General features: G+C 45.2%; 1 protein-coding gene across 3 annotated transcripts; it reads right to left on the bottom strand.

Moving 5' to 3' along the window:
• Nucleotides 1–1,531: 1,531 nt before the first annotated feature.
• On the bottom strand, nt 1,532–10,066 carry GAPT (GRB2 binding adaptor protein, transmembrane). 3 transcript variants are annotated; one of them, XM_066360825.1, is made up of 3 exons: nt 9,929–10,066; nt 3,674–3,737; nt 1,532–3,252 (listed from the first exon to the last, which is right to left on the bottom strand). In XM_066360825.1, the coding sequence occupies exon 3, from the start codon at nt 3,239–3,241 to the stop codon at nt 2,387–2,389; it is 855 nt and encodes a 284-aa protein (XP_066216922.1). In that variant the 5' UTR covers nt 3,242–3,252; nt 3,674–3,737; nt 9,929–10,066; the 3' UTR covers nt 1,532–2,386. The 3 variants fall into 3 exon arrangements, with proteins under 3 accessions (XP_066216922.1, XP_066216921.1, XP_066216923.1); XM_066360824.1 differs by lacking the exon at nt 9,929–10,066 and adding an exon at nt 5,942–6,014; XM_066360826.1 differs by lacking the exon at nt 9,929–10,066 and adding an exon at nt 5,942–5,980 and having other exon boundaries at nt 1,532–3,000.
• Nucleotides 10,067–12,025: the final 1,959 nt, after the last annotated feature.

A 12,025-nucleotide genomic window follows, 5' to 3' on the forward strand; every position in this document is an offset into this window, starting at 1 on the left:
GTCGCTCTGCTGAGACCAGAGCCACTCTAGCGCCTGGGGCAGAGGCCAAGGAGCCATCCCCAGCGCCCGGGCCATCTTTGCTCCAATGGAGCCTCGCTGCGGGAGGGGAAGAGAGAGAGAGGAAGGAGGGGGGGCGGGGGTGGAGAAGCAAATGGGCGCTTCTCCTATGTGCCCTGGCCGGGAATCGAACCCGGGTCCCCCGCACTCCAGGCCGACACTCTACCGCTGAGCCAACCGGCCAGGGCATTTGAGACTTTTAAATGACTGCCTGCTCCAGGACCATTCTAGAAGTTGAGAGCAATGTGAAACCTTTCCCTCTACAGAAGGTAAAAAGGAACTATTTCTAAACTTTATGAATTTACACCTTACTCCTTTCCAGTCATTTCCCAATTCAGTAACTCTTTTAAAATGTAAACATTATCACATCACTCTTCTGCTGAAACACCTTCCTAGGTCCACTTGCACCCCCAGTGGACCAGAGGACCAGAGCCACATGCCAGGCCCTATGAGCACTGTGTCTTCTGCTGCTGCCCCCCCCCCCCCCACAGGGTCCCCTCCGTCCCTCCTCACACTGCAGCCACACTGCTCCCACCAGGTCCTAGAGCTCGGTGAAGTCTTTGGCACCTCGAGTTCTCGTCACACGCCGGCCGTGCCGTGCCCATCACCATGGGCACACAGAAGCTCGCCCCCGTCCTCAGGTCCCCGCTCATAGAGGTCTCCTTTGTCCCTGTTGTTAAAACCCAGACTCTCTTCCCTACCACCATTGCTCTCAGAAACAGAGAACGTTTTTTCCTTTAAGGCACCTACTATACATTTTTATTTGTATCATTTTGGGTCCACTTGGGATAATAAAAACCATATCAGCTTGTTTTAGCAGGGAGAACTGAATGTAAAAAATTAGCCAAAAAAGTATCGGTAGTCTGAAAAGACAAATCTGAGCCTGAGGTGCCCGGAGAGATGCCGCAGGCAACAGCGCTGAGGGTGGGGGGCAGTCAGAGCCAGGAGGGGCCTACAGGCTTGGGGCCCAGAGCTCCAAGTGCCAGTCCCTCCGGGCGGCAGGCGTGGAGCAGGGCCCTGGACAGCCGGCTCTCCCATGCTGGGGGCGGGTGCGCCAGGCTGTGCTGCCCGGGACAGTGCGATGGGTTGGTTCTGGAAGGACTGGGAGGAGACAGAAACTTCAGAGAGCGGTGACACCGGGTAAGTCCATGGCAACAGGACACCATAACAAGGTCCCACTCATTCTCCTTAGCGCCCCCTACTGACAGGATCCAGTGTGGGTCCACCTGTCAAAGGCAAAATGTGGTTCCCAAAGTACCAGCCTAAGCAACTCAGGGTAGGTCTAGAGATGAGATATCACAGCTTAATAAGTAGTGCAGTGCTTATTTTTTGATTACTGTCTTTCCTTTCCAACCAGACTGTTTTTGTTCAGAACCCATGTCTTCACTGTCACTCTCTGACCCCTCTATGCGCACAGCACAGCAAGAAGTAGATAAAAGGTACACAGCACAGATTCTTAGGATGGATAAATTTATTAGTTTTTTTTTTTCAAAACTACTTAGCAAAATGTACAATTCAATTCTGGCCCTTGAAGAACAGAGTGCGTCACACAACGATCCAGGCATTTTGGCCAAATGGATGAGGCAGTTTAATATTTAGCAGGAATTTAAGACATTCTCACATGACATATCTAAATATTAAAATGACACAGAAAACATTCATATGTTTAAATGCTCAAGGAATGAACAGGCAGCAAAATCTCTGGGAGATCAGAAAAGAAAATGGTGGACGTCTTGGACTACTGACTCGGAAGGTGTGATGGTCAGGGGCCAGTGTGGGAGGGGAAGACAGGGAAGTCAGGAAGAGGGACAAGTTCAGCCTGTTTTGAGATGATTCTGATGAAAGCAAAGAAGTCAAAGTCATTGGAAAAGTAGATGGAAACAACAGTGGAAAACCATGAATTCTGCACTTAGAAGTATGAGTACTTTGTCTTTTGCAAAAGAAGGTTTTAGGTAAAGGAGGGATGTTGACCACTGCCATGTCTTCTGAAGACAGATCCGGCGGCACCGCAGGGAAGTTCTAAGCACTGGAAACCTGAGCCAGAAAGACCAGCTAGGGGACGTGGCACGTAACCTGAGCCAGAAGAAGGTGGTGGAGAGAGGAATAAACAGAAAAGGTAGCAGGTAACATTGGACGGAGCATCAGCACAACACAACGCAGAACTGGCCCAGGGCAAGGAGGTGGAAGGGGCACGGAGGCTTAACCCAGAGTGATGCACGCAGTGAAGATTCAGATCAGATACACTGAGTTTCATCAGAGGCACCTGCTTGACAATAAACGTCCCAGTGAGCACCCTCCCGTAGCTACCCCCGGGATGTAAAAGTCAGCATCAATCCGGAAGAATATATATGTCTTCTTCTTGAGGGGCTTCGGGAGCACCCAGCCTCTGGAAGTTGTAATAGTCACATGACACTGCATTTCCATAGATGTGGTCCTCGAGGTGGCACTGCCGAGTGTTCTCATACAGCTCCTTGTCGGCTTCTTCAGCTTTGGACCCACCAGCCTCCAAGTTTTCATAGCTGTCGTGCGGGCGAGTTCCCTTGGCAGCAGGCTGGCTGTCCTGGGTCTGAACTTTCGACCTCGAGCTGATGATGTGGGAACTCAAGGACAGCGTTTTGGAATAGTCTCTCCTCTTGCTGCTTCTCCTTTGCAGAAACCTGGGGAAGGCAAACTGTGTCGTGTCCCGGTGTCTCCAGTGCCACACACAGCCAATTCCACAGAGCAGCAGTAGCAGCAGCAGAAGGGAGAGCCCCAGAGAAATACCCACAGAACCGTTCCCACAGCTTGTCAACATTTCTGCACAAACCGTGTTGTTTGGTGGGGTGGTGTAGCTCCTGATGAATTCACAGGCACAGACCGACTTAATTACTTCCTGGGTTTGGTTCAAGGATGATTCTGGAAGCTTTTTCAGGCATTTCTCTTTCAGACCCAAGAGAGCTTTCTCTGACAAAGTTCGGACACAATGAGAAGAGAGATTGAGAAAGCGAAGTTTGGGAAGGTGACTCTCATTGTAGCTAATGCTTGTCACTTCGTGACCGTTGATGTACAATTGTACCGTGTCAGGGGGGAGTTTCGTCCATTCTACTTTTGCTTTTGTTGAGTCATAGATGGAAGCAGAAATGAATGAAGGAAAAGACCAGAATAGTAAACTCAGGAAAAGGAAGGTGGAGGAGTGATCAGCCATCCAGAAACCTGCTATAAGTCAAAAACATATTAATTGCATATTTATTACATTATCATAATCAGAATCTGCTATTTCCTACCAATACACTAGCACCAGCATCCTGTCTGCTCTAACACACAGCACACTATCGGCTGTTGTGAGGGCAGAAGGAGATTTAAAAGAACCCATCCCTGCCCAAGTCTGAGTGCTTTTATTGCTAATATTTCATATGGTTTCTTGACAATGAGGCTAATAATTTTCACACGAAGGACAATGCTTTGGACACAGCAGGAGGGAAGGACAGAGTATTTATGTGCAGCTGATCCCATCACTGTCACCTGCGCTGTGCAGCAGGTGGGACACTTAGTCACTCCTTCCTCCACATGCCCACACAAGTTCATTCTCTATTACAGCGTGATGACCTAAATTACTGGAAATTGGGTGTCTTCCTACCTGGTTAAACGGAGGCAGAGACCAGGTCTGTTCATCTTCGTATTCCTAGTGAATAGCAAAGCACCTAGCACAGAAGAGGCAAACAATGTTTACTGAACAAACGCTTAAATACACAGATGACTCCAGGTCTTAGCATCGAATTGCTTAAGTTGATAATTTAAAGTTGAAAACATGTCTTCTAATGGGTACAGTTTATACTTAAAAGAACCAAAGAGCTCTGTGATATAAAACAAAGTATCTTTGAAAGCCTTCCTATCACCAGCCTTTTCAAAACTTCCAGCCAATTTTCACTCAGTTAAGATCATTTTAGAGTGTTTACTTCAATGTTCTAAAATGGCAAATAGGAGGAAACAGAACATGTTCAACTAGACTGAACGTTCAATTTTGATGTTATCAACAAAATATTACTGCCTGCCTTCTGCCTACTCACCGGAATAGATATATTGGACAGTTGTTTTTTATTTGTTTCATTGGTATAATCGACATATAACATTGTATAAGTTTAAGATATGCACATGATTTGCTATATGCATATATTTGAAATTATTGCTACCTTTTGGTATTGTTCATCACCTTACATGGTTACAATTGTTTTCTTGTGATGAGAAATTTTAAGATCTACACCCTTAGGATCTTTCAAATATGCAATATTGTTAATAATATAGTCATCCAATATTGTTAACTGTGCTCGTGAAATGATTACCATCATCTGTTGAATGTCAGCATCGAGAATATGTAGTCAAGAGCTTATTTTGGATCACCTTCTAAACACCATTACATGGAATGTCTCATTTAATCCTACAGCCACCACAGGAAACAGATACTATTGTAATCTCCATCTTATAGATGAGAAAAGACCAAATCAAAGAGGTTAACTAACTTCTTTTAACAACCAAGAAGATACTAAATCAAGATTCAAGTAAAACTTGCCCCCAAATATTATTCTTACCCAAATTTCTATAAATGACTGTCAAGCACAGCTGCCCTGAACTTGTATAGCTTGATTAGCTCTGAAGTTCTTGAGCTAATCTGTTTCGATATTACCAGCACCAGCACTAGACACAGAAGAGCTGGTTTATTGAATATTTGTTCATGAAGGAGCGACCTGAACTAGGGCAACATAATCATGATAAACAGAAAAAAGAAAGCCCAGAGTCAGGCCCTGCTTTCTGTGGTGATCATGTCTGATAGTTAATGTGTCCAAATCTGTTCCTGGTCGGAACACATCAACAGACAAAACTTCACCTGAAATACCAACAGACAAAACTTTCACCTGAAATACCAAATCAGATATGAGGCGCAGTTAACTTATAAAATTTATTGGTAAAATATAGGGACAGATAACCCAAATGGGGAGACATGAAATAATCTCCGACACTTTTGTTGAATGAGTCCCCCCCACCCCCAGCAAGGCCAGACACAACACTTGTGTCAAGGACAAAGTTGGGCAAACGACTTTAATTATGAGGGATGCATTTCCTTTCTGAAACAGAGGAGAACTGACTGTACATAATGCATTTTACGGTATAAGTACTTATTTAAGTAATGTTATGCCAGCATATTTGAACTGAACTTCAACATTGAAATTTATCAGCTTTTTAAAAGGTGCTGGGCCTGCACCTGACGTGGGGAGGCCAACAGCTGTCCCTGAAAGTACAGTAATGAGCTGCTCTCTCTGCTTCCTGGAGAACTTATCATCTATGTTGTTCTATGCAGAGTAGACATTTCAGTACATTACAAGTATTAAAATTGTTTGCCAAAGAGATGTCCACTTAGATAAAGATTTTTTTATGGGAAAATAAATGCACTCTTTCCATTCAAAATAACTTAATAGGAAAAGCCCTGAAGTTCATAAACAAAGACCCAGCGGAATGAACATATGTTAAACAAAAAGCCTTTTTAGTATAATGCAGCACCCAAACAAGCTTCACTTCACCCACTTTAAAAGAGGACAGGACATTTTAGTTTTGATTTGGAAAATATTTCCGACAGGTAACCTAACAATTACTCATAGGTCTTAAAATGACAAATTGTTGATAAATTTCTGGAATTTTCAAAGTCAGAGTCTGTCCTTCTGCTTGGAAACAAGGCAACGGCAAAGCACACACACACACGCACACACGCACGAGTCAAGAAACAGTAACATCACCCATCACATCCTAAGGCCCCAAAGTCTGTGTTTGACAAGATAAAAAAGTCATTGATTGTTTAAAATGACCCTTGATTCCTAACATTTTTCATTAGCAGTCAAGTCAGGCTCTTGCTTACCTTGGGAGTGGTGGCTCAGAGCGCTCTGCTGGTTTGTTACATTTTAAACCTCTTTTGGTTTGGAGCCTGTTCCTCTTTTCACTTGGGTCAGTTACTTCCTTCTTTCCTCCTCCTTTCAGATTATTTCATACTTGAAAAGCTTCCTGGCTCTGGCGGAAGTTCTGATCAGATGCAACAGAAGGAAGATAATCGCAGGAGTGCTTGAATAAGGAGGTCCAGCTCTGCATCTTGATCAAGATATCATCCTCCCACTTCACCAGAAACCGATGCATAAAGCCTAGCTGGTTTTTATTTGAGCAGTATTTTCAGCCCTCGCTTTAGAATCAGTCATTTCACTTGCACTTCACTTTTTTAAAAAGAAAGACTTTTAAGTGAGGTAACACAGAATCTGTCTGTTTGTCTCTTGTGTGTTGATAGGTCAGCTCCCATTGCAAACACTGTGTCCCAATGCCCCCTCTCCCCTCCGGTGGCATCTATACTTGTTAAGCCAGTGTATCAATTTTGGTTCAGGGAATGTTAATATTATCTTAAAACCGATGATAAGAATGTCCCTAAAGACACGCCCAGCTGCACTATTTCTGGGATTTTCTGCAGATTTATAGGCACTCGGCATATGAAAGGCTGTGAGCAGTGCTATAGCAAGCCAAGGAAAACCAAATGTGAAGAACAAAACAAAAACTCTTTGACCTCTAAATAAAGAAACTAGCATGTTCTGAGCGCTGAGGAATCTTCTAAACCCCCTGTCCCTCTGTCACTACCCAGTAAATCCCGTCCATGACCTGAGGGGGAGGCTGCTATCTGTCCCATCTTCCAGGGGAAGGAAGGGGAACTGGGGGAACGAATCACCACCGCTGCAGCCTGGTGTCTGCCTGCTGCACCTGGCTGAACCACAGGGCTGCTGTCTGTCAACATGAGTGACACATTTCCAACACAACAGCCTCTCAGAGACAACGCTGGAACACAGAAACGGGAATGCTACGCTCTGGTACTGAGTATCGCTGGGATGTCAGGAGAACAGTGCTGTCAGTGCAGACCGGCCACAGACGTCGTGCCCAGCGCCGTGCTCGGGGGTGATAAGCAGGTTCCCCAGGCTCCTGCACCCGGGGGAGAGGCTGCTGAGTCCACAGCCATTTCAGAGCCAGGAGCTACGGGCTCCCGCACGCTGCCCAGGGGCTTGTGGGAGCAGGGACGGGCATCCAGCTCAGGCGGTCACAGGGCACCGGGCTGATCAAGGTGGAACAGGAGTGCTCCCGGCAGACTCCAGAGTGAAGGAGGCTGCGTCTCAGCACGTGTCTGTCACCTGCCCTCTTAGCCATCCCTCAAACAGTCAGTCGCACACAGTCTGAGCGTAAAGTAATAAATACAGTGTTCACGCAAAATTACGCCACCTACTCTATGGGTCAGGACAACATTGAAATTAGGAAAGTTATTTAACCCTTCACGCTTCAGATTTTCTACACATAAATAAAATGGAGGGACATTGCCTGGCCCTTTTCTCTAGCTAAGAATTTTTTTTTAAGTAAGATAATTTTTTTGAAGTATAAAATCATTCTTTGAATTTATAGAAGAAATGCTATGTATATGCAAAACAGAATGATTGCATGACTTGTACCACTCAGTTGTTGCCTCAAGTTCTGTGTTTTCCTACCTTTGGCCTGGAAAGCCACACTTTTATTGTCTTCTTGGTTTATTAACAATTAAATCCCAGCAGTTATGCCTTGGTCTCCTGTGTTTCGTGTAGTTTGGGGAGCACCGGGCCCAGGAGGAGATTATCTGTTCTGCAGTAGTTTGGACTGGACATCATATCCCAACAAACCTTCTTCTCCTAGTCATTGACTAACAACCACTTTAATTGCGATTGACATTCCTAGCAATTTTTTTTGTCAGTTAATATATTTATTTGAACCATGTTCTTTTTTTCTTCAGATACTTGGACTAAGCAACCTCAGAGATTGTAAGCATGGACAGATATTTGTGCATGTGGGTCTTACCCGAAAGCGTGCCTGAGTAAATCTTCCTGGCCATTCTGCCAGGAGCCCCAAGCCCTGGGCTAGTTGTCAAGTGCATCAGGGAAACTTACATTTTAGCACAAGGCACCCTGTTACCTGGGAAAGGCGATACAGATATTAGCTAGCAAGTTCAGTTACACTGATGGGCTCATGGGAGAGCCTTAATAGAATGAGTCACCAGCTCACAGAGTGCTACTTTGCGGGCCAAGGAGTCATGGAAACTGTACAGTGAGGACGCTGAGCAGCAGGAATGAGAAGAGCCCAAATAAAACCAGGGTCACGTTATCTAGGGGCAAAAGCTGGTCCTATCAGCAGGTGAGGTTGGTCTGTGGCCAGGTCTAAACACATGAACCTGTTGCGAGAGAAGCTATGTGAAGCTATGACGTAGGAGGCAGAATCCAGCCTGGACACCCACGCCCAGCCTGGGGCTTTGCCTGCACCTCACGCTGCACCACACGGTCTCCACAAGGGAGGGAGGGAAAGGGAGGCCCTGCCTGTCCCCTTTAGGACTCTGCTGTCCCTCTCCCTCCACATTACGTCAGACTACAGACAAGAGGAAGTTAAGGAGAAGGAAACAGAGGAGCAAAACCCATCAGAGACACTGTAGGGAGTGAACCATGAAAGACGTTACCTCTTGGTGGACCATTTTAAGCTGTGAAATCTGTCATCTGGAACACCTGGTCAGCCCACCGAGAGGTGAATTTTTATGGTTCACTTGAGAACCTAAAAAGTTAGATTGTGGTCCAGGGCTAAAATGAAAGACACCAAAAGGAAAACAAAGTAAAATGACCCAAGAATTCCACTCCTAGAAGTGAAGGCCATTTCTGTTTATAACTGATGTCTACACAATATCCCACAGCACTAGAAACATCCCAAAGACCCGTCAGCAGCATGGGGGTGAAGACAGCGCAGTACATCCACACAAGGGAATTCTATACAGCATCAAGAAAGCCAAGCTACTGATATGCACGAACAACGTGAATGTATCTCACACACTTTATGTGGAATTAAAGAACTGCACACAAACAGTACCTAGTGTGTGGTACCATTCTCAAACTCATGCGAATCTTATCTGCGAACAATGATGGCAGAGGTCAGAGCCCGGAGTCACTACAGATGGGGAGCTGCACCAGGGAACCTTCACAGATGCTAGGAGTATTCTATGTCTTGCTCTTTGTGGTGGTTACGAGATGTATATACATGTAACCATCCTTTAAGTTGTTCATTTAAGATTTGTGCAAATTGCCTGACCAGGTGGTGGCGCAGTGGATACAGCGTCGGACTGGGATGCAGAGGACCCAGGTTCGAGACCCCGAGGTCGCCAGCTTGAGCGCGGGCTCATCTGGTTTGAACAAAAGCTCACCAGCTTGAACCCAAGGTCGCTGGCTCCAGCAAGGGGTTACTTGGCCTGCTGAAGGCCCGCGGTCAAGGCACGTATGAGAAAGCAATCAATGAACAACTAAGGTGTTGCAATGCGCAATGGAAAAACTAATGATTGATGCTTCTCATCTCTCTTCGTTCCTGTCTGTCCCTATCTATCCCTCTCTCTGACTCACTCTCTGTCTCTGTAAAAAAAAAAAAAAAAAGATTTGTGCAAATTGTATCTTAATTTTAAAAATGGGACTGAATACTAAGTTATTTTAAAAGCCATGAAAGGTTGAGATAAATATAAATAGATATGTGCTTTTGATTCATTCAGATCACCATCTTCTTTGGTAAGCTGATCCACCCAAGTCCAAGCAGAGGGACACTTTACTAAATTGTAGATAGACTTTGAGTTGGATGAATGTAAACTTTATCTGTAGCTTCTCAAGCCTGGAAGTTGGTAAGGCTGGTGGGTGCTACAGCTGAATCTTGGGTTGCATCGGTTAAAGCAGGGAATTTCTGCTTTCTAAGATTATAATCTTGACTTCCGTAAGAGATGTGTTGCTAAAAAATCCTGTTTGATGTAAAACACACAAGTGTAAAGCAATCTTACCTAAAAGAAATAATTCTGGCATCTTGGGCAAGTGACACGACTTCTCTGTCTTGCTTTCTTCACTCACAAACAACAATGCATTGGGTGGTCCCCGATGCTCCTTCACGGTCTGCTAAGTGCAGCGGTCACCACGTTCAGAGAGAATATTGAAAATGGTTTTCTTGTTTAGCATGTACTTCCTTTCAGTGCAACTCCCTCTCTGCATAAGTCTTTCCTAATTGCTCTGCAGATCAGATAACATAGCTCTAAGTTTGCTGCACCTTCAGTGAACAACACTCTCCTTCCCCAATTATTCATTCATAATGAAAAAAGACAAACACCAAACATTGGGAAAATTGAGTAAGCATTCAATATAAAAACATTTTACTTCTTCATAAATAAAACTGAAAGCTGCAGGGTTTAGTGTTCCTATAGCAGAATATCTTAGACTGTCGGCACAATTTCGCAAGTCAGGGAACTGAAAAACTGTAACAGGTTTTTTTTTTTGTATTGCTGTTCATTTGAGAAGGAGAGTCTTTTAAACTGGGATTAATTAGAGACACCAAATTGGTCATGGTTAGATTCTGCCGATGTCTATAAATATTAAGAGGCACCGTATATATAACCTACACTTGAAGTAACAGCATGCAGGCTGGACACAAGAACCATCAGAGAGCAGGCACTTCTCCCCCAGGACAGCGAGGTCATGATTACCAATTCGAACCCGCAGGGCGTGAGCACAGGGCAGGGCCGCCTGGTCAGAGGAGAGTACTGTGAAGCCCTTTGCTCTGAGGCCTCGAATGACCCCAGTGACACACTGATTCTGAGCAGGAAATCAGGAGATGCAGAGAACAGTAACTGCTTTAGGTTCACCTTCGCCAATGTGGGACGGTGCCGTGTCACTATTCCCATGAGGAGCCCTAGCCTGTGAAGGAACTCGAACACCGTGGATGGGTGTTAAAAAAAACCCATAAAAAATAACCCAGAGTCCTCTCCTGCCTTGGGAACATGCACCTGGAACTCGAGAGAGCACTGGTGTGGCTGTGAGTGGTTTATGGCCTCAGGTAAGCCAGTGAGATGCTCAGGCTAAAACCTTTCCAGATGCCGGTTGTCTGTCTTCTTACAGACGACCACCTTCACTCCAGGTGCGGTAACACTAGATCAGGCTAACGTCACCTTGTTCTTCCTTCTCTTCACAGACTTCTCTCTCACCGCGGTATGTTGCTTTTATTAGTTAACCCGGAATTTAAGATTGTCTCCTTTTGGTCTTCAGCGTCCACCACTATCTCTGATGGTAACCAGAATGGGCCAGTCATTCAATCACAAAGGCCCTCGACTTACTCTTTCATAAATTGGATTTTAATGGGTCAATGGTCCCTGAATCTAGTTGCTCACTAGATTCCCTGAGGAGTTTTTTTTAAATAATCATATTGGGTTCCAGGCAACAAAAATTTTCCAAAAATTTCTGAGGGTACAACTTGGATATTAGTCTTTTTTCTTTTGTTTTGTTTTCTTAGGTGAGAGGAGGGAAAATAGTGAGACAGACTCCCACATGCGCCTTGACCAGGATCCAATTGGCAACCCCGTCTGGAGCTGATGTTACAAGTACCAAACTATTTTTAGTGCCAGAGGCTGAATGCTCTGGGACCATAGGAGTTTCTTCAGCTGGGGTTGATGCTTGAATCAGTTGAGCCACTGGCTGTGGGAGGGAAGAGAGAGAGAAGGAGGAGAAGAAGGGAGAAGCAGATGAGTGCTTCTCCTGCGTGCCCTGACTGGGAATTGAACCCAGGATGTCCATACACTGGGCCGACATTCTATCCACTGAGCCACTGGCCAGGGCTGGATGTTAGTTTTTAAAAGTCCCCAGCAAACCATTGTTGACCACTGAGGCCTTTTTAGAACTGATATCCTCTCTCTGTGCTGTAGAACGTGAGGAAACAGCTCAATTCTTTACTTCAGTTTTCTTCACTATAAAACGGGAACCTGATAGAGCTGCCAGAAAACCAGTCATTTGCCAAGCACCCCAAGTTCAGGTCTTTATTCCGGACCACAGCATCTCCTGTCTCCTACTACCCTGAGTCCTGACTGATGACTTCTAACACAGTCAGACCCATCAGG

The sequence above is a fragment of the Saccopteryx leptura genome, chromosome 1 (assembly GCF_036850995.1).
Source record: "Saccopteryx leptura isolate mSacLep1 chromosome 1, mSacLep1_pri_phased_curated, whole genome shotgun sequence".
Taxonomy (NCBI): domain Eukaryota; kingdom Metazoa; phylum Chordata; class Mammalia; order Chiroptera; family Emballonuridae; genus Saccopteryx; species Saccopteryx leptura.